General features: G+C 44.7%; 1 protein-coding gene across 1 annotated transcript in view; it reads left to right on the forward strand.

Moving 5' to 3' along the window:
* The window catches only part of LOC119433170 (QRFP-like peptide receptor), a 157,649-nt gene extending 144,089 nt beyond the window's left edge, over positions 1 to 13,560 (forward strand). Inside the window, 5 exon segments of the mRNA XM_037700303.2 lie at positions 5,737 to 5,860; positions 9,323 to 9,388; positions 9,390 to 9,526; positions 11,133 to 11,244; positions 13,016 to 13,560. Of these exon segments, the coding sequence (XP_037556231.1) occupies positions 5,737 to 5,860; positions 9,323 to 9,388; positions 9,390 to 9,526; positions 11,133 to 11,244; positions 13,016 to 13,354 (778 nt within the window). The 3' untranslated portion in view covers positions 13,355 to 13,560.
* The last annotated feature ends 9,193 nt before the right edge of the window (positions 13,561 to 22,753 follow it).

A 22,753-nucleotide genomic window follows, 5' to 3' on the forward strand; every position in this document is an offset into this window, starting at 1 on the left:
ACCCACACACACACACCACACACACACACACACACACCACACACACACACACACACACACACACACACACACACACACACACACACACACACACACACACACACACACACACACACACACACACACACACACACACACACACACACACACACACACACACACACACACACACACACACACACACACACACACACACACACACACACACACACACACACACCACACACACACACGCACACACACACACACACACACACACACACACACACACACACACGCACTAAATGCAGCTATTTAAGGAGCCAGCGTTCCGGAAAAGGGCCTGCAACTGTAGCTTGTTCGTGCTGCTATAGGGGACAGGGCTCGACACCTCCTGTCCTTACTTTCTCTTCCCGTTTGTCACGCAGGGTTTTTTTTTTTTTTCGACATGCGGCGTTCTTTGGTCTACTCGGAATTGAGCGGGTTAGGCAAAGTAAGAGAAAATCAGCAGAGCAGGTCAGAAGGTTATTCATAATGCGTCTATAAGGACACTGGTCGTAGAGCTTCGTACGCACTCTGGCTTGCCGGCGCTGCGGCCAAGCTAGAAATTCCACAGACGGAGCGCAGCCCTTGCCTTCCTCCAGCCGCTGTCGTAAACAGGATGCCTGTCAACAGGCTCGCAACCATCGGAAGCGAGCGAGTCTGAGTGCAAAAGCACTACCTCCCATTGTTTTGACAACAGGGCATGAGTAGAGGCCCGCGATTCCTTTGTCATTTACGACGTGCGCAGCTTCTCCATCTCTTGCCCTTTACGAGCACGTATCCGATGCTTCTCGTTTCCTCCGCGCAATATCATGAGCGACGCAGATACCCCGAAACTGCTGCGCTATACCGTCAAGTGAGCGACTGTCCTCAAGGTGGCTCTCAGACCTGTTGGTTTCAGGCTCAGCTAACAACGCTGCAGAATGTGGCATAGCGACTACTGTTAAGCGACTAAAGAGGTTTAGCGAACTAGTTTAGCGACTATTGTCGTTAAACTATTTCGTTTAACGAGAATATTTCTGGTCGTTGAAGGTTATTCTTCTCCGATGGTAAGTCACCCGAATCGATGAAATGAATCATTCTCTTCATTATGCAGCGCGTAAGATGTGCCGAGGACAGAGCTATAGAGCATCCTGTGAAAATTCAGAGAGCCTTATTTACATGACTATAGAAAAGGCTAGAAGCACCGAAAAGTGAATATGTGAACAGGTATAATTTATGTGAAAGTAAAACGAATGCAGTGAGCAATGCCCACATTTGGAATATTCTACAACAACAGGTTTGCCTTGAATTACACATTTCAGATAAAGAGAGAAAGTGCTACCGCTTCTGAAGCATGAATCGGTATTCTACACTTCCCGAAGACGTATCTGGCTATTTCATCTCTGAAGTGTTGTAAGCAACGTGGTCACAAGGCGCACGAAACAATAAAAACCTGCAAACTGACTATCGCAGGACGGGTTCGATAACACCGATTGACATATCACTTGAAAAAAAAAAAACACCTAAACATTCAGTCGAATTTAAGGAGCACGAATACTGAACAACCGCAGAACAACAAAGCCCGAGGTTCCGTTCACCATTTCAACATTCTCATTTTGCCTTTTTACAGTGCTAGTAGAAGCAATCTGACGATTTATTTCTTGAACTCTGTCAACGGAATCATACTAGTACCATTTAACACAATTCTTTTTTGTATGTTGAGACCTATCGACATCACACGTTAGCAATTGCCTGAACTTTCACTTCGCCCAACTTGTTATGTAATGGCGTCGGACGAATGAAGATGGGGAAAAATATGCAGTTCCGCCCCAAGCGCGAAGCATTGAGTGCGATAACAAGTTTTAACATAGCGCTTGCACTTCTAGGCCGGTGTTCTTACTGTAGGCGGGTCCTACTAACGTGGACGCGACCTACACGGCTACGGCAAAATTTTTGGGAACCCTTAAAAGCTTTACCACGCTGTGTAGTGCCTCTGATGGCATCGCACAGGGGCCACTACGCTGGCCGTAAAGAACCGTCACAGTAAACAAGTCCAGGAATCTGGGACATCGCCTACTGCGGTGAAGCCCACCCTGAAGTGAAGTGATCGGCGTAACCCTATGGGGTGCATTTAAAAAAAAAAACCGATGGCTCGAAATGCCTTATTTTTCACGAATTGCACTTTAGGCACTTGATCCCGACAACGATCTCGCGCTATATGTCGAGTCTAGATTAATTCCGCTGGTTGCATTTTTTTTTTTGCTTGGACACTTTTGTAGGCCCGTTCAAAATGCATGGGGTATTTTTTTAAAAAAAGCTGATTGCAGTGCAGCGAGCACTCATCGGCGAATTGCACTCTAGTGGCATGTACTCTGATGAGTCTCCATGTGGGCTCAGTTTGGTTTCATTCTGCTGGCCGGAAGTTCTTCCTGGTGTGCTTTTGTTTCCTACTATGCGACGAAGCAGCACTACAGGAGTAATATATTCGCCTGTCGTTGAATTGATGGGGACGGGCTCGTCGATCACGGTCAAACTCATGGACTCGAATGCGCAGCTGTGGTGCACATTTGCGCTCTGGCGTAGTAAGGAAAGATGACACGGTCAGATTCTGCAAGAAGCAATGGAGTGACATCTAAGCTTTAAGCCCGGCTGCGCATGCTATTTTCACGCGCAAGCGTACATGCCCCGTCTGTGAAATCGGCGAGAGTACGCTGGAGGCCGCCGAGCTTAGAGAGGAGAGCGAGCGCCGGAGGAGGAGGGCACCTGGAGGTGGAGAGGAGAAGTGCGCGGCAGAGGGGGGAAGGAGGCGGAATAAATTATCACTACTTCCTTTAGCGGCGAGTGATGTGAGATGCCTATTGATAAACTATGTGGTAGATTGTCCAAGGAAACTTGGTTCATAAGTGATGCGCAGAACTATCAATTATATATTATTGATCCTGGAATAGAATTCAATATTCCGTTTAAAATTTGCCGATCTGCAGAAACAACAGTTCATACGCTTCGGCTAGGCACTGCCTAGCCGAAGTATACGATAACAAAAACCAGCAGTGCAACATGCACATTTGAAGAGGCTGAAGAAGACATAGAACACCTTCTTCTACACTGTAAAAAACATGATGCTCCCCGTAAGAAGCTTTCGGAAAAACTACATGGCTTAGATAGAACGCCACTATCCTTAGAAAAAATTTTGGGTCCATGGCCAACAGAAAAACTTCAATACATCGCTGCGCACGCCTTTGCACAATTTTTGGAGGAATCAAAAATATCCCAAAATACTATGTCAGATAACAGTTATTGATCGCATTGTTATTATTAACAGGCACTCTTGACTTGATGTTTATTGGGTCGTCGTGCTCATGTAGCATTTGTGTCTGCGTACATGTCTGTTGTGCGGCATTCAAGAGGGACCTAGTTCGCAAGCTCCCAACATCTGTGTGAACATCTTGGTTTTGTGAACATTTGTGCTTTGTGAAGTCAAGTGCTGCATTTGAACACTTCAGTTTTGTGAGTATTTATGCTATGAGAACTGTTCTGTCGAATGAACAATGATTTATATTTCAGTACTGAGACTTAGTACGCGAATGTTCGTCCATGTTTTGTGACTGTTGACAACTTTCCGATGACAACTATCATGTAAGAGAAGAGGAGTAGCCGGCGCCACACATAGGCACCAAACTCTCCTTAAATACATTTAATTTAAAAATAAAAACGAGGTGGAGCATCGCGAAGGAGGAGGGTAGGTGGAGACGTGCTGGGTTCACCTCCTCTGGCAGTTGCTACGGGCTCTGTGTGCGCTATGGATGTACCCGGCTCGTCTCGCGATCGAGAGGCTGAGCGCTGAGCGAGAACGACAGAGCAGCAATGCAAGCGGCGCCGGCCGAGCGTGAGTCGACCGAACCTGAAGTCATCGGCAAGCGCCAGGCACAACCTGAGCAAGATTGGCAAAAGTGGCCGGCTAGGTGTGCTCAGGAAGTTCCCGAAGAACGTACTAGGCAGCGTGCGAGAACGCGGATGCGTCAGGCAAGACGGCATAGCTTAGAAACTCCAGAACAGGCCCAAAATGCTTGCACCTAACCCACGTTCATGAAGTGAAATGTCACCATAATTATTTTCTCTAGTTCCCACGCATGGTAAAATGTTCTATTAGGTATTATAGAGTTTCGGAATTGGGGACCCAAGCAGCTTGAGTAGCCAATCAAATTGCGGGCCGCACTTTGGCATGCACAGAACCCAAGCCAGTCTAAGGTTCTTACTGTAGCGTTGACCCAAGACCCAAAAATCGAAAACAATAGCGTAAGTCCTCAAGCCGTCTTGGGTCTTAAGACAGCATACTTAATTCATAGTACTAACACTGTGATTACGTTTATTACATTTTATTGTTTGCCTTTTTGTTTAAAAATGCATTATTTTCGTTTTCACTTGTAAGAAAAACTTTTCTTCTTTTTGCTTTCAAGCACCTTTTTATTTTCCCCACTGCGGGGTCCCGAGCACTTGACTCAATGCTGTCTGCGTTTGACCAAATCCTCAAACTCTCCTGCTCCTCTAAACCCAAGAGCAGCCTACCCAACGCGGCTTGGGGACCCAGAGTCTTGGGTCCCCAATTCTAAAACTCTCTATTTAGAATGATAAACATAAAATTCTAGCACAACTCATGAAAACCAATCACTAATGACACTGAAATAATACGCAACTGAGCAATTATACAATACAGCTATAAAAGGGCACCAGTCGTCACCCGTTACTAACATACTATGCTACGCTCTGTCGGTATTGCACGTCATGATGTCATGGATATCAAATGAAATGTCATAAAGTGAGTGATTCAACTGTGACGCTAACTGGCAGCACGTATAATGAAGCGATTACTTATAATGAATCATTTATTTTACTGCTAACACCGATAGTTCTCATTCGTGCACGTCGTCATTGGTGTCACTGTAATTGAATGAGCAAGAACTTTGGTTACCATTAGTATAAATGATAACGCCAAGTGTTACTTTCACACAACATTGCGTCATGAATATCAAATGAAATGTCATTCAAATGGTGGCTTAGTTACGATAACTAGGAGTGGTAGGACTGAGTTACTAGTGATCACGGATAAATTTGTATAGTAAGCTAGTAAAAGCTCTCATTCACATACGTCGTCATTAATATTGCTACATGCACATAGCTTGTTTCTTTTCGAGAATGCGCGCGGGCGCTTCGACTAAGACGAACTGCTCCTGGCGCTCAAGCTGTCGGCTGAACGGGCCAGCGCTGCAGTTGCATTTATAAATATGCATTGTAAATAGTTTTCAAGATTCAATCTCTCGTTAGCGTAACAATATTAATCAAAAAGTAAAAAATAAAAAAATGATTGTCATGATTACATTGCTTCAGGTTTGAGCACTGATATCCTTTTGCACTTTTCGTATTTAACAGTCCGAGAAGATTTAAAGTAAAATGCATGCGCATGTGAATTTTACGTTCCATGAAATTTGTTTTCAGAGTGCCTTTCTCAAAATTCTCAGGAATAAATTAGTCAAGGACAGAAGAACCGGCATCAGCAACTTCAGTGATCGAATAATGTAGCAATAAAACCCGCACATACGGCATGGATAAGCCCATAGCATACGTATACGTAAATGTATGCTGGTCCTCACGGCGACACCGATGCCGACGGCGAAATTCGCTTGAAGTGTTGATATAATTGCTCTTGCAATAAGTTGATTGCAAACGTCAACGCAGGTACTACGCGGTGATCCACCCCGTACGCTCTCGCTACCTTTGCACCTTCAGCCAAGCCAGGCGAGTGATCATCTTCATCTGGTTGGCCGCATTCCTCACCGCTCTGCCCATCATTTTCGTGCAGGTAAGTGTAACAGAAACGAAGAGCCGAAGCAGTTTGACGAGAGGACCGCTGTTTTTGCGGGCTTTACATTCGGAGTTCTACACTTAAAATCGAGCATCTAAACTACTAAATCGTATGCATTCAAATATGTTGCGACGACCTCATGTAGACATATTGGCCGTAATTTTGGTTGTTAACTGTTAGGTAATCTTCAATAAAGTTGGTTAACGAGAAGAAACAAAGCATTGCAGGTTTATTCAATTGGCTGCAAGCAGCATAGAATTAGTCCCATTTCAATCATTTCAATTGAAGATTTCACTGTGCTTTGAAACTTGGTGAATGTTAGTCGGGCATCCCGTATATAAAAATAGAATGCTCATAACATGCGTGGAGGAATGCCAATTCTCGCATCAAATGCATTAGCATAAAACAGCAAAATATGCCATTTTCAAGCAATTTTAGCCGCAGTACTCCCGTGGTAGAGGCAGAGTATATTTTTACTGACGCATTATCACTCTGCCTGAGAGGTAACTATGTTATTATTCTCACGAATCATGTAAATGTCCTTCTTAGAATACCAGCCTGCCATGCAAATTAATCCAGGAAACGAGCATGAAGCAGTGCTATCATTTGTGCAACCTGTCTGTGCTGAAATATTTTTGTACCAATAAACTTTTTTATACTGTGTATGCAAAGTGCACGTGTCAGAACATGAATACTGAAAGCTCTCGACTGCAAACCTTCACACTTCGCTATCCCTTTCGTGAATATATTCGCATCAAAGGTAGTGAAAACCTGCTCTTTGAATCACCAGACCGTGATACATACCTAATCGTGTATGTTTCAATTTCTTTCTGCTTTTGTACAGGTCTCTGTAATCAACAGTAGCACATATCAAAATTCCGATGTCTATATTCATTTATATTCTCCATGTTCGTTACCTTTTACGGTGTAGCGCTATTGGAACACACAAGTCTACGTCTTTAAGTTCATTATTTCTTCATTTTCATACACAATTCAAATGCGCACTAGAAAGTATTCGTTTCGGTAATGTTTATATAACAGGAAAGGGCTTATGAGAGTGTTCGCCAATATAAATGTTAGCTCGATAACGCTTCAGGACACGGCCGTTATCAAATGAAGCTGCTCGGATTCTTTTTTTTATTTTACCCGTTTAAGCTTAGGCTTAAAATGAGCCTATGAAGCCTACTGGAGCCCTCCGTCGAGTTGTAGGAAGGATCTGAGTATTTCAGGGCATTACGAATAGCTCTAATGAGTAAGACAGGCGCACACTCTAACACATTTGTTCTTGTTTTACGTCCCGATGTGGTTCCGGTTTGGCAGATTTATAGCAACTTTCTTCAGAAGGCGGCATACGACAATAATTTCTGCTTCTAGAAGTCCATCTTTATTTATCGTAAGTGTGCGCGTAACTTTTTTTTGGATAACACTTGACTTGCGTTATGACGTCAGTCATTGAGTTCGCCCTCTTCGAATATCCCTCAAACGTAAGTGGATTTGCAAAAGCAAGAACAGATGCCTAATCCGCATCTAAAATGTCAGCTCACATTATTTGAACATAGTTTCATGACTACAATATAGAGCGAATGGTAATATTACAAAAAAGAGTGGTCTCTTCTCGCTCGACGAAATCCAAATCGTACGTACTACTCAGCACGTTGCTCGACGAAATCCAACGTACTATTCAGCACGTTGCTAGTTGTTTTTGTGTGCTCTTCATAAAGTTTTCATTCAGTACTAAGGAGAAAGAAATATTAGGAAGGTTATAAGAAGCCTTTTCGACACTGGGAGCGAAAAAAAAAGTGGGAGCTGCCTGTGATCAGGTGTCCAGACAATGGAGTTGAGCATGGTTCCACAGAGACGCTCTGCGCTTCTTCCGTTGTTGCGCATGTTACGTTTTGCTCTAAGACACAATATGAAGACCGAAAAAATATTGGGAACGACGGCACAGATGAGATGCGAACGGCAAGAGGTTAATCAACAAGATGAATGCAAACGCAATACAGGAAGCTACACCTTAAGATCAGTCTAAATCGAAATGCTTTTAGCGCACGCACACACTGTGAAGGACAACTACCGCCGTCATGTAGAACAAAACTAATTCTCAATAGCTGTCGCAGTAAGCTTGAAAATTCATGCGGAAGCAATTATTGTTCTATCTTTGGAGCGTTGAGACATCTCGTTGGAGCATGACACCAGCGTCTTCGCGATGAAGTGATGTGCCCACTGATCGCAGACAAATTACCAGGTAATGGTGCTGAGAGGGAAATCACGTGGGGAAACGCCACGCCGAAGTGCGTCGTTTTATTGCGGATGAAAAAAATAATAATTATATATGACGCGCCGCAAATCAAATGGGTCGATGAGCGAATCGTATGATGCCGCGACGTAAGATTCCCGCTTAGGTTCGCATCTCCAAGTCCGGTAGCACTAGTGCTTCAGTAAACAGGACATCTATTTGCGTTATTGAGGACTTCTGTATCACTCCTAATGCGCTTTTTTTTTCTTGCAAGCCAAAGCTCTGCAGTGTCTCATACAGGTGTTCCGTGCGCATTTCTGTCTCATACTAACGAGCTTTGTAATCCGCGAGTTTCATTAGCTGCAATGAATAGGTCCTTGACGGAGCCAGACGAGATTCTGGGTCGGCTTTCAATGGCTGTTGGTTTCAATGGCTTATGGTTTCAATGGTCCTTTCAAGTGCTCGTGATGCATGTGTCGTAATTAAAATCTCCAGCACCGCTGATTACCATTCCTCCCAGCGATCCGATCCCTCAAACTTTCAACGCGTTGATAATGTCAGGAAATGCTTGGGTGTCACGCAACGTGAAATCCGGCATTCTTTTTCTTTTACTGCGTTTGATGGGTACAGCGTAGTATGTTTTGACACATATTGAACAAAATAAATATATATATATATATATATATATATATATATATATATATATATAACAGTCCCACTGGAGACTATGACTGGCACCGCTAGGCTGTGCCAGTTTCGATGGATAACTTTTGCAGAGATGAAAGCGGAGAGCGCCTCCATGCAAAACTAGTAATTATAATAATAGCAGAAAATATTACGTCCGGTGGGGAATCTTGCAAGACAACCCTTCGAATCTGGAGGCACGAACAAACGTTTCGTCAGAACATCGCTAGTGGCCCCACTTGCATGCCCTTCAACATAACGCATCCTTCTTGCCGCATCATGTGTTTTCTGACGCAGGGCAGTCTTTACGGGCTTCAGTCTCTATACAGGATTTGACAGGTGGCGCTACTTGACAGGCGGATCTAGCTTTTGAAAAGCTATAGGTCCGCCTGCGGCTCGCAACCCGCCTTTTCCCAAAGCAGAATACGTTCACCAGAGCTTGGGGTGTGTAAACTCGAAGTTCGATTCCCGCCTGCCATTCTGTTGATGAAAGGAGTTGTGCAAGGCCTGTTAATGGCGCCCCTCTCTGACATGTCTAGGTTCACGTGGAGATGGGTCTGCGGCGGCGAGCCTACTGGTGCATGCGTGACGAGGCCAGTCCCCGGGGCGTGGCGTTCCTTCGAGATCTACATGCTCATTCTGGTGCTCTGCATACCGACCCTGGTGATGGGATACGCGTACGCCAAGATCTGCGCCCAGCTATGGATGGTGGTCCGCGAGAGGGCCCATCTCACCTCTGGCTCGTAAGTATATATTGCCTGCAAAAGCAGTGATTACGACTGTGCAACTCGTGAATACCGAAGTAAGGGTTCGGCTTTTCGAAAAAAAGCACACAGATGTAAGTGCAAATGTGCGTGTCCTTCGGTCGTGCTTTGAAGGAGGTACTACAGATAGAGCGCTGAGCTGGAGCACTTTACAATGTGGGTGCGTTCTGTGCTGACAAAACTGATTGGCGGACTATTTTGCTCGTGATCATACCAAAAGCAGCGCAACCAGAGGGAACGATGCATGGAGGAGAAGTGCGTCTGTTTGCTTCTCTGTAGATGTCATCCTGTCTTTTAGCGCTCTTTATGCTATACGCCTATGCGCTGTACTTTTCACTATCCGTGGTTACTTTAACTGTTCCAACGCGACCAGTAAAGATAGCCTGTATATGTTGCGGAAACCTTAACCGAGTTATTCCATGAAATAGAGGAAAACTTGAGACAGAAATTGGGTTTGTGAAACTAGTATCAGAACCCTAAATTCTATCCTCATCAGGAAATCCAACTTTACGTTCTGATTTGAGCGTCGGTTTGAGGGAGATAAAGCAACATATGTACCTTGTCCAAAAAGAACGTATAGCTAATGGGAGACGATCACCTTGAAAAAACTGTCCAGTTAATTGTAAACTAAGTTGTCTTGGCATAAATGAGTGCTTAAAACTTTTCTTCTGCAGCTACCCTGTGATGATACCAGTGTAACGATAGCAAGCAATGTAGGGATACATAGTGTAAGGATACCAGACATCGTATCCTTATCAATACGGCAAGATAATGTTCTATAGCTTGATTGGGGGCAAGGTAAAATGATTCCACCACTGCAGCCCTGTGGTGCTGAATATCAATTCCTTATATCTCGTAGAGGAAATCGCTATAGTTGTGTCATTCCCTTAAGTGCTACATTAAAGAAGATCTTACTTACAGCAGCACGTGTTCAAAGTTCCGTAAATGATAGCGCCCGTATGCACTGTTTTTGCTGCTATATCGCTCTCTCCTTAGCATTGAAATTTTGCGAATAGGTGGCATCTCGCAGTCCGCTCAGTCCAATACAAAGTTTGGCCGCATTACTTGCCTAGTTCCACCGAAATAAATCGGAAGTACGTCTCGTGGACAGCAATTTCGAAAGAAATGAATTCGCAGCAACGGGAACAGTGCAGCCGTCAATCACCAATAGACCAGAAATGCGGCCCGTGCCTTTTTTTGACGTTACACTGAGAGATGATGCCATCTTTAGGTTACTGCGGATATCGCCGTGGTTTTGTCAACCATCGGCATTCGCGATGGCTAATCTGATTTATTTCGGCAAATGTGCATGCCATGCACGAAAGTGGGGCCTCATAAACTGAATGCGCAGCAAAGCGTTCCACGATTGCGAAATCTGAGCGTCATCGAGCGAGCTATTTATTCGGCAGAATCATGTATGTTTCGCTTTCACATTTACGCAGCATTCGGTGTATTCAATACTCTCAACCATCACCTTTTAATGCAGTATAAAGCAAGAGTCATACCTGCCTCGCGAGTGCCTTCCTTACGCGGTCAGTGGTTGCAGCCTCTTAGCATACCGTGTTTGTCGCTGTATTCTCCGCAGGGCTTGTACAGAGATGCTGGAGAAGGCTCCAGGCAAGCAGGGCTTCAGCATCAACGGCGACAAGAGGTTTCTGGGCAAGCCGTCACGAGCTGACGAAGACACCGTCAAACAGGTAGAGCAGGCAAGCTGGCGATCCCTTTATCACTTGGCTTGTCAGAATGTAGTGATTTGGTTCTTTTGGCGTTTAGTTATTTTTTATCCCGACTTTTTCATTTTTTTAGAGAGCGCTCTATCATCCAGCATTAAAGTAGCAAGCAAGGTCTATATCTCACCATCAAGGAAGGAAGGAAGGAAAGAGTGGAGAAGGAAAGGCAGGGAGGTTAACCAGTTCAGCACAACCGGTTTGCTACACATGGGAGCGGGATGAGGGGGAATGAAAGATCAAAGCTGAGGATATATACTATGGTCTCGTCATATTCGCAAAAGTTACACAAGGCATTATACATCATTCCGCTAGGAAAATAGTGTCGGTGATCGTAAAAGGGACGCCCAACTACAATTGGATCACACAAGCAGCAAGTTGTCGGGGCCATGCACTCGACGATGACCAGCGGAGAGAGCCACCAGGGTCTTGCTACGCGTCTAAAGGATGACTGTCTTCTGCGACCGACTTATCTTTCTTTTGCATAGTGGCTCAAGAATTATTTATACAATGCCTCTTATCTCTAGGGACCAGATAGAGGAGATGCCTGCTACCAACACGGGGTTATAGGTCTGGAACTTGTGGTTGAAATGGGAACAAGAATGGGAAGTGTAGAAAAAAATAATTTCAGAGTATACATATTGCCAACAATAAAGAAAAGCAATCAGGTCAGAAGGGGAAGGCCGGGGGGGGGGGGGGAGGAGCAGGAGAGAAGGGGAGGCATTAGGATATACGTGCAGTCTATATGCTCAGCGATGAATTCCGTGCAGAATTAACATGACACTCAGGCTGCATTTGCTACTGCCTCGCGAGATGTCAAACGGCCGCCGTATTATTAGAAGGTCAGCAATGGCTGTTTACAAGTGCCTACAATGTTATGGGCCCTATGCATCGCATCGGACCAAATAATAAGAAAACGCGAGAACCACTTCATTAAGCGTGTAATAGTCGTAGAATACGGTATTTCTACGAAAGAGAACCAGCCTCACAAGATTAAAAAAATTGCAATGTGTCATTGCTGCCTGCTAAATTTCTCCTTAAAACGGCATGCATAGAGGAAATATTACGTGTAGCGTTGAGTAACTCCATCAAAAGAAAGCGAACAATTCGTCTTGCTACCGAGGGTTCGGCACTCAAGTCACGCGCATATGAATACATTATTTGCTGCGGCTAAAACAGCAACGTCAGGAAAGTGCGCTTGACAAAACACAGAATATGAAGCACACGAAAACAACAAATGCCATGTGCCCTGCGGTTCTTCACCGAACTTACTTGCTTATTATTTAGAGCACACACGAAAGAAAGATTTCGGCTCTTCCCTTGCTGCCACAGTGAATGCAACAAAGCGGAGGCAAGCGAGCAATCGCTTCCTTCAGTTATACTACTTACTGGAAAGCCGGGTGGTCGAGGATAAGGAGAAAAATCTGGACACGGCATAGTTCTACGCATTCGCTTTGTGACGCCACTCCCGAAGAAACTCTCGCACACCGTCGACTCATGCATCGGTGTCGTGCTGCTTGTGCCGACAGCCTTCTTTCATTCGATGAATGAGTGATGGACACATTCGTGATGTTCTCTTTGCTTTCGTTCACAAGCATGACCGATGCATCACAATGCATTGCATGACCAATTCCTAATTCCATCCAATGCCATCCCAATTCAAATTCAATGCAAATTCCAACCCGATTCATAAGCATGACCAATTCATGCATGACCAATGCATCTACGCCCTCCTCCGCAGGTGATCAAGATGCTGATCCTGGTGGTGTCCCTGTTTGTCCTCTGCTGGGCCCCCATCTTGATCCTGAACGTGCTGACGGCGTTCGGCAGCGTCTCGGCGCTCAACTACTCCTACCTGAAACCGCTGCGCACCTGCTTCCACCTGCTCTCGTACCTCAACAGCTGCGTCAATCCTCTCGTGTACGGGTTCATGTCGCGGTCCTTCCGGGTCTCCTTCCGGGACGCCCTGCTGGGCTGCCTGCGCCAGGGCGGCGCACCGCAGCGCGGTACCACAATGCGGCTTAGCCGCACGCGAACCACCAGCCTCAGCATGGGACGCTCGGCGACGTACGTCACGTGACGCCAGCCCCCGCAGCCGGGCATCCGGTGCATCCGTTGGACAAGCAACTGCGGTTCCGTGCCCGGAACCATCGCCCTGTCCGCCACGAATGGATAACGAGCGGTGAAGGAAAAAAATCGAGGAGGTCGCCGACGCTCCGGGAAAACCGGAAACGAGAAAGGCACGAGGAGTAGTGTCACTCCTCGGAACGTAACAGCGCAAGAGAATGGAGAAAGCGCTGCTAGTTTCTCAACAGTGCCACTTGAACTAACCCAGCACATTGCCGTGACATAGTGCACTAATCGATGACAGAGGCGCCCTTCGAGCGACCGCTGAAGCATATTCTGCTGTAAGGACTTATTGTCGTGTCTCTATTACTAAGATCACTCATCGACAAAACGACAGATACTATGGCGATGCCCCAAAACCTGGAGGATGCGCAATTGCGCTCAGTCACTCTTTTTGAAGTACTGGTCACATTACAGGAAATAAATAAACGGACAGCTGGGGCTCCATCACGTCAAAGAAAATCGGCGTTGTGAGCCTTCCGAGTACGAAGATGAGCAATGGAGCGTTGCTTCAGAAGACAAGTCTTTATAGTGTAGGCACCCGATCTTCTGTATTGCCTGGACAAATACATCTACAGAAATAATCAAACCTTCGCATTGAATTGTGGTAAAAAACGCAGCAAGCTACTTCAGATCGTGTGAGAAGCGTATCAATCTTGCTGGTAGTGAGTGCCGGGAACTAATGTTGGATTTATTTTTTTACTACTGATGAAGAAAGCGCGAAATATAACCAACGATACGCGAACTAAAGTTATCGTCGTGCTAAAAAATAGCATTGACGCTGACAACCAACGCGTAAAAACGACATCCAAAGGACATTGGATACGCGTTTGTCGCATAATGTAGTTCGTTCTTCGGTTTGTGCATATCAAGGTCTTGTAACATATATGTGTATTCACATCACCTTAAGAACAAACTTCAGTGACATTGGAATAGCGCCCCCCCCCCCTCTTTTTTATTTAATTTGTGGGGACTACACTAAGTTATCCGGTGCAAGTCACCACGTCTTGGCGTCATGCAGGTTGGAATCGCGGGAGAGTAACATCCGCAAACGCAGTTTGCAAGACTTCGCATGCTTCTGGAAACGTTGCAGTGTTCGTCATAATGGGATATACATTGATTGAGTGGAAGACTGCATTCCTGCATGCACTGGAACCAAGCCTCATCGATGTATAAAGTGATACCTCTGGTGTTTTTATTCTTATGGACAATACTGATTTCTTTAGAGAGCTCTAATTTTATCGTTGTCTTACCTTTCGACGGAAGACACCCGTGTACTCATGAGTCTACTGTTGCCAGCCCTATACCACTCACTGGAAGTCACCTACTGATTGAAGTTACAAATGACTGATTGATGTCGAGACTGATTGAAGTTACAAATACTGTGCTTGTGTGATTTCTGCGGGGCTAGGAAGGACGTGCGTGAACTGGTACAATCGAGGCTTTTATTTTTTTTTCTCAAGCCTGAGGCACCAAGATACCGTAAAGCGCGAATAGTTCCCTTCTGCATGTTTATGTGCTCAAACAGACCTGTCCTTCTTGTAGGATTAGTTGCTCAACTGACCAGTGTGAACCGGCACAACTGTGGTGTGGTGTGTATGGACTTGACGCGATTCAACGTCCCCCTCCCTAATACCATCGCCCCTCTAAGACTGTGGCCATGACAGCACACAGTGGTGCAAACTGTGCATCGCTGAAGAGAGAAGAAACATGTGGCTCAGCGCGCGCAGATCTGTCTTAAAGTGTTATGTCGAGTTCTGGTGGTTGTCGCTCTCAATCTTGATGGTTCGCGGTGAACTCTCCCAGCGGACCGTCTACACATCCTTGCGAAGTGTACTCCGTCCTGTTGTTACTGGCGCCTCCGTGGTCAAGCGCACACACCTTAAATAATAGGAAATGTTCACTGACAGACATTGCTTGAATGCAGTTAAATATATTCGCTGAAAGGTTATTAACATACACCTTCTCTTTGTGTCACGCGTATTAGTTGGCGTGATGACCTCTTTTTGAGTGCGAAGGACATAAAAGGGCAATTTGTGTGGCAGCGCAGTATTATTTTGCGGTGGACATAGTGCGTGATACACGCGCAGATTAGCGGCTTATAAGCATCTTTCTTTCTGGGGTTGTACGTGCCAAAACAAGTTGTTATTATGAGACACGCCGTAATAGAGGGCTCCGGATTAATTTTGACCACCTGAGGTTCTTTAACGTGCACTACAACGCAAGCACACGGGTGTTTTTGCATTTCGCCTCCATCGAAATGCGGCCGCCACGGCCGGGATCCTATCCCGCGACCTGGTGCTCAGCAGCGCAACGCCTTAGCTGACTGAGCCACCCCGGCGGGTGGCTTGTAAGCAATATTTTCAGAAGCAAGAGTTATTTCGCCCCAGGTGTTGTAATTGAGAAATTGAAGCCAGCCGGTCATAAATAAGAAGCGCTGATTTACTACAAGTTACGGCACCATGACCATTTTCAACCTATTCATATGCAGAGTGAATTTGATAGGACGGAATGTCAGGCGATTTAACGAGATTTTATCTTGTAACTACTGGGTGACAAAAAATGAAAATAAAAGAAATTATCAGTTACACTGGAAAGGTTCGCCACAAGGTGCATTCGAATTTCACTATTGTGCAGAAAATGGAGCGGAGCGTTTGAGAGAAATAAAATAATTTGTTTGGAAATAGGTTTATTCATGGTGGCGATAACGTAGCACTCCTATTAAACTTTTTTTAGTGGGCCATGAATCGTAAGCTTTATAGCAGACCTACCAACGGATTAAATCGGAAGCCGATTTTTTAAGGTTCATCACTGTTACCTGACTAAAGTGCTTCACAGAAAAGATCGCGACTACAGCCACGAACGATCGGTTGTCACGTAGCTTGCCGCTTATACTTTAGGACATTACTTGCAACTGTTCTCCCATTCGTAAACACGTGTGGTATTTGAAATATTTCCTCATGTCAAAATGAAAACTTGTGAAAACATGTCCTTCAGTGCGAAATATGTGATTTCAGCTCATCAACAGCTCATCCTGTTGTTCTACGTATGCTTCTAGCTCTGCATAACGACGCTCCAAATACACTCGGAAACATTTGCTCAGACTTGGAGCCAAACAAAGCCCTACGGCGAGCTACTTTATTTTAAAACTCAAGGTTACCTTTTAAAGCGTGATGGTATCACATGTCTTTGTGCTATAGTGCTTATTCACTATATTTATCACAAAACCAATTCATCAAACATGTCTTAATCTGATAATATATACTAATTGTTCTCATCGCTACTGAAAACAATGTATGTCGTTTACATGCGTCACCTACATATACAGTATTAGATGTGTGTGTGTGAGAGAGAGAGAGAGAGAGTTTTAAACATGCTCAACATGTAGATAAACGTGGAACTGTGTGTGCGCTCAGCTGTAAGGACAGTTTGTGCGCATCAATGGGGATGAAAGAATGAAGTCAGCGACTGAATGAAAAGAAAGTGCCACGTGAAATATGTGCTTTGACATAAAGGGAATGATTGCAATGGCTCATTAGGCTAATGTTTTAGACTTTATTGTAACATTTTATACAACGCCCTAACAGCAAAACGAAGTACTTCAATTTGTGCCGCTGCCTTCCATCGTCATTACCCCGAAATTTCTGCTACCAGGCCTTTAACTTTTTTATGTATATCTCTGTAAGCAGAGCAACCTGGTTCTAATGACGCCCACTAAGACGTCATGTGCAGCTGGTGATTGAATGGCCTCTTTGTGTAGCAGTAGGAAGACTCGTACATCAAGCAATCTGACGAGGCCGGTTCAGGTTGTAAGGTTTCGTGGAGGAGCTCCTCCGCCGTGTAAACTAACAAACATTGTGTATATCTTGTGAGCACCACTGGTATAAGAAAGTGTCTGTAACCCGTGATATGTGTGTATGTCGTACCGCGTGCTTGAGTTCGCGCAAAAAAAAAACTGCTTTGACTGTCTCAGAACACCGTGTCTGACCACAATCCCAAAGTCACCTCCGTTGTTTGTATTTGCCTGATATGTTCGCTGGCAACCCGGAAATGACACTGACTGGACAAGCAACTACGCATGCGGAATCAACGACGTCAGTCGCAGAATAAAACTTCTCAGAGGGTCCAACTCTCTTTCTTATTGAAACTTTGCTTTCACTGTGATGTAAAATAATTCATTCATTCAGTAGTATGAGCAGCACCAATTTGACAGGCACCAGAATATATCGGGTCTTTTTTTTTTTAGTCTTACAGAAGCCTTTACGATTTTCTGTGGCAGATAACACTATTCCAAGATTCCAATTCCAGAGATGACACCAGTTTCAATATTTTCCTTCCCACATAGTGCGACGAAATATAATATCGTTAAAGATTTTCTTATGCTTCAATAGATAAACCTGCCCTATGTTAGGAAAGTCGCAATTTCGCCCGAAAGGAGAAGAAGCATCGATTGCGATAGCAAATTAGTAGACAGTTATACGAAGCAGGCAGAGTACTTTTATCTGCCGTATCAACTTGTAAACATAGGCATACTAACTAAATTAGCAAGCATGCTGTCATGCACACAAGCAAACATGAACGTATCTCACTCGATGACCGCGGAAACCGTCTGTCAAAACGCTGGAGTGAGTAAGCGCGGCGTCGGCAGCGAGCGAATTGACCTTCGGGCTGCCGCTCGCACCAACGCCAACTAAGCCGCGAAAACACAGCGCGGAGCGGACTCTGCCCCCGCTGGTTTCAAGATAACGGGGCCCGGGTGATGCGCGTGGCGTGGAACGACCCCTCTTGCGGCCCCGGCTCACGCGCTGGGCAGCTCGGGCCACTCGGACTAGAACGCCCCCGCCCAACCCTCCTTCCAGACCATTGTGCGTTACTGAAAGACGGCGCGCTTTTTTCCCGCTTCCCTCCCTTGCGTGCACGAGATTGGGCCGCGATTGCCGGCTCACCCTCACACGCTTTCACTCGCACATACAGCATACGGCACGCGGCGAATTTTTTATCGCCCTTGGACTTTATACGGAACCTCACGGCGACGGCCACGACGACGCTGACGGCAGAAACGCGCCTGGAGTGTCCATATAATTGCTATCGCAATAACATAAGTGGAACTACGGAGCGTTTTTTCCGCAAGTTCGACATCGCATATCTGCCGTCCTCAATATTCGTTGCAAGTGGACATGCTTTCCTAGAACACGGGCTACGCTTCATAAATTGCAATACGTGTCTGAAAGTAAATAATTAAAAACATTATTGATCAAGTTTTGCGAATTACTCAATAACGCATTGCGATTTCCCGTACAACTAACGCCCGCTTATTCAAGTTATCCAGCTCAAGTATAACAAGCTACTATTTGCTAAGAGCGACAAGAAAAAAAATATTAACTAAAATTTTTTAAAATATGCATGGTATAAGAACACCCGGTACAGAGTATGCTGGTTGTCGATCATCTTAAGTATTTCCCCAAAAGCATGTTCAGACAAGCTTTCCTTGATAGTGCACATGCTTAAGGTCTTTGTTCTGGCCTGAGAGTAATTCTGAAACATTGGAATGTTGGTATCATTTATTCTTATTAAATATCTGAAAGAGCAAAGTGGCTATGCAGCGCCCAATTGAGTTAACAGTGAGTTGGAAGTCTGTACTGTTCAAATTATTTTTCAAATCTATGGAACAATAACGCAAATATATTTTTATCAGGAACGAATGGATGCCAAGCGAAATAAAAAAATTGTTTTACGCTCAAACTCCTCAATATCGAATCAATGTTTAGTTGAAAAAAAATAGAAAAAAAAAAACAAGAACACTTCGTCGCCGATAATGCTCGAAGCATCCACGCACTTTTGTGTGACAATTTGATTCTTGATTTTGCCCATTTACAGTGCAAGATAAAGGTGTATAAAATGTTCAACCTTTTGAAGAAAGATTACTCAACGAGACAGATCATAATAAAGGGCGTCGCTTAAACAAATTGCTTGCTTCTAGCTAGCAGATCATGCGCGAACTTGTATTCAATTGAACTGTCCGTAATAAGCATTAATTAAATTGCAATTGTCGACTGGTGATTGCTTCATAAAGAATCAGAAAGAAAATGTCCTCCTGCATTCTTTTCTTAATTGTTCTCGCGGAAAGCAGTAAAATGCTTCATTCAAATGACTAAAGCTAGACCACCTCCACAGCAATATCTGAAGTGACGAGATGCACTGACTCCGAAACGACACAATGTATGTGGTTACTATAGTGCACATTTCTGGCAATTCATTTGTATCGCAATTCTATTGTAACTGTGTACTTCTTTAATGGTATTTTTTTGTTTTACATTTCGCCTATTGACAACACAACTACGACCACAAAAGTGACTTTTGTCTCTTTCACTTATGCGAAACAACCAAACTTCAGGAAATTGCGCAGGTATGCGCGGAAAGAAAATCAATGCAATTCATCGCGCCTATGCATTGAAACTGTGCATTGAAACCCACTGCAGGTAAGATGTGTGTTCGCTAGTCCAACATGAAACCCAGGCCATGTGTTGCCTAGTTAGCGTAACACTTAGAGAGGCATTCTGTAATTGGTGCTATATATTTTGGCCTGTCCATGCGCCTAGCACACTATTCAAGATGGCAATGATAATACGTGAAATGACTTATGCACTGTGATTCTGATTCTGATTATTCACAAACTATTGTGCGCACACATTACACAGGCACACGACGTGCGCAAGTGACAACCGCAATCATACAGGGTAACAATCAACTCTATAGTGTCTGGTTCATGCCTCGCTCTAAGACTAACAGCCCCTTCATTGCGCGCAAAGCCCTAGCAGCGTGTACAAGAGCATGTTGCAACTCGAAGGAGCTGCCACGTAAATTTATAGCGTATTCTAGAAGCGCTCTCACGGTAGCAGAGCGCTTGAAAACGCAAAAAACATTATATGTGAGCCATCTTGCATATTGCGCACACTATACCGAACGGTGACCGCACCAGTTGCAGTTGGTGCAACGCAACAAACCTCTTCACTCTGAAATGGAGGAAGATCTGATACTATTCACGCCTTACCTACCAAGAGCTCCAAGCAGATAGGTGATCGAAATATGAATTAGCGATACACTATTATCTGTTAACAGCAGTTTTTTTTATTGCGATAAAGACTTGCCGTTAAGGCATAATTCTTTATATGTATGTGTAATATATGTGTGCTGTGAGGCCTGTGTTGTGTATAAATTGAAGCAGTGTTTTGTGGAATTTGTTATCGTGTATCCAGCGGTCATAGCTGGTTGTCACACTGTAGCGGAGGCCGGCTTGTAGTAGGAGACGCGAGCGTTCCGATTGTAAACCAGTACATGTCCATATTAGATGGTATGCATCTGCTTCCATCACAGGGACGGAGCAGTACGGACACGTTAACAGCAGTTACTGACGCGCTACCGGTACAGATATGCATGCGCGAAACGCGGTAATTCCAGCAGCCACGCAAAGTTCTATCTTCGTTCTAAAGAGTCATCCTCCCCCTCTTTTCGTGACCCAAGAATATTCGCAATATATCAGATTTTGGCGTTTATCGCTGAACTTCATCACAAAACCTAGACGTCCGGGCCTTCTCAAGCTTATGGCACCGTTAAGCAGTTAGTTATCTACCGAGTTTTAAAGCGTCAAAAATAACATAAGCGCGGAATAAATTTACGCTGCCAGGTTAACTGCCCCTTCATGTCAAGATCCAGAATACATGGTCGCGATCGTCCCGGAGAAGTCCCCCGCGTAACGACGTAATCAGGCGCTTAAAATTTAACCATTAACATGGTTCCGAAAAAAAAAACCCAGCCCTAACCCTTTTCTGCCTCATCAAATGCTTCCTTCACTTCGGTCTCTAGCCGTTGTTGGCAAACATGACACAGATACAGACGGCGGGTGGTTTAAAAAAAAACAGGTGCTCTTAGTCGCCAGGATTAATTAGGAAATCCCATTAGCGTCACTTGGCACACGGCGGCCCCAGCTATACATGCGCGTCGACACAAGAGAGCCATGCACGTGACACGCTCCTAGCGTTCCTTGCGTTCCGTGTGAATACAGCGTGGGTAAAGTATATAAATTTACGGGAAAAAGGCACATCGATACAACCCGTTCGTGGTTCGGGCCTACGTTGTCAGCGCGCACGCACACGTGAGCGCTTCTGTATAACGCAGCCTGTCTAGCGTCCCGGATGCGTTCCAGCAGTGGTCAATGACACGCTGCAATTATAAAATCTTACGGCAGTATATTTGCTCCAGTATTGACATCTATTGACACATGACACATGACACATGACTATTGACAGTATTGACACATGTGTTTCCCTGTATTTAAGTCTGGATGTAAATCAGATGTGTCGAATTATCGCCCAATTTCTCTTCTCTGTGCTACGTCCAAGATTTTTGAGCTTGCTCTTCACAACATATTGTCTTTTACTGAGAAGAACTCGCTCATTCCGAATCAGCATGGATTTCTCACCGGCCACTCCACTATCACAAATCTTGCAAGTTTCATAACACAGATCTCCACGCCGGTACTTCAAAGGGTGCAAGTTACATCATTTACTGTGATCTCAGCAAGGCTTTTGATGTAGTCAGCCACTCGCTTCTTATGATCAAGCTTACGCACTTTGACGTTGACTCGTCAGTTGTGAATCTCTTTCGCAGTTATCTTCTTGATAGAACATGTTATGTTAACGTCAATGGCCAAACGTCTTCTTACATGGCAAGTAGCGGCGTCCCTCAAGGGTCAGTATTAGGACCACTCCTTTTTTTAATTTTTATTAATGACGTTCTTTCTGTTATTCGGAACTCTTCTTTCCTTCTATATGCCGATGACATCAAGGTTTTAAAGAAAATTTACACTGTTGATGACTGTCGCGCCCTGCAGTCTGACCTATTTTCCTTTTATAAATGGTGAAAGGATAATAACCTTACCTTGAATGCTGCTAAGACCAAAGTCATGACTTTCACACGCAAAACAGCAAGTATTTCTTTTTCTTATTCTGTAGATTCTGTGCCGTTCTGTAAGATCTGCGAGATCAATGATCTTGGTGTACTTTTTGATGCAACCTTACACTTTTCGGCTCACACTAAACGTGTTGCAATGCGGGGTATGCGCTCTCTTGGTTTTGTATGCAGACTATCGAGGGAATTCAAGTCTCCTACACCGTTCCGCAAATTGTACACAACCATCTGTCTTCCTCAACTCGAATATGCGTCGGTCGTCTGGAATGGCTCTTCTACATCCAACAGTGACATTATAGATCGTGTACAGAAAAAGTTTCTAAGCATATATAATCACCGCTTTACAAACGTGGACATTGCACCCTGTACTAGCACTGTTGGATTG

This window comes from Dermacentor silvarum, chromosome 11, assembly GCF_013339745.2.
Source record: "Dermacentor silvarum isolate Dsil-2018 chromosome 11, BIME_Dsil_1.4, whole genome shotgun sequence".
Lineage (NCBI taxonomy): Eukaryota > Metazoa > Arthropoda > Arachnida > Ixodida > Ixodidae > Dermacentor > Dermacentor silvarum.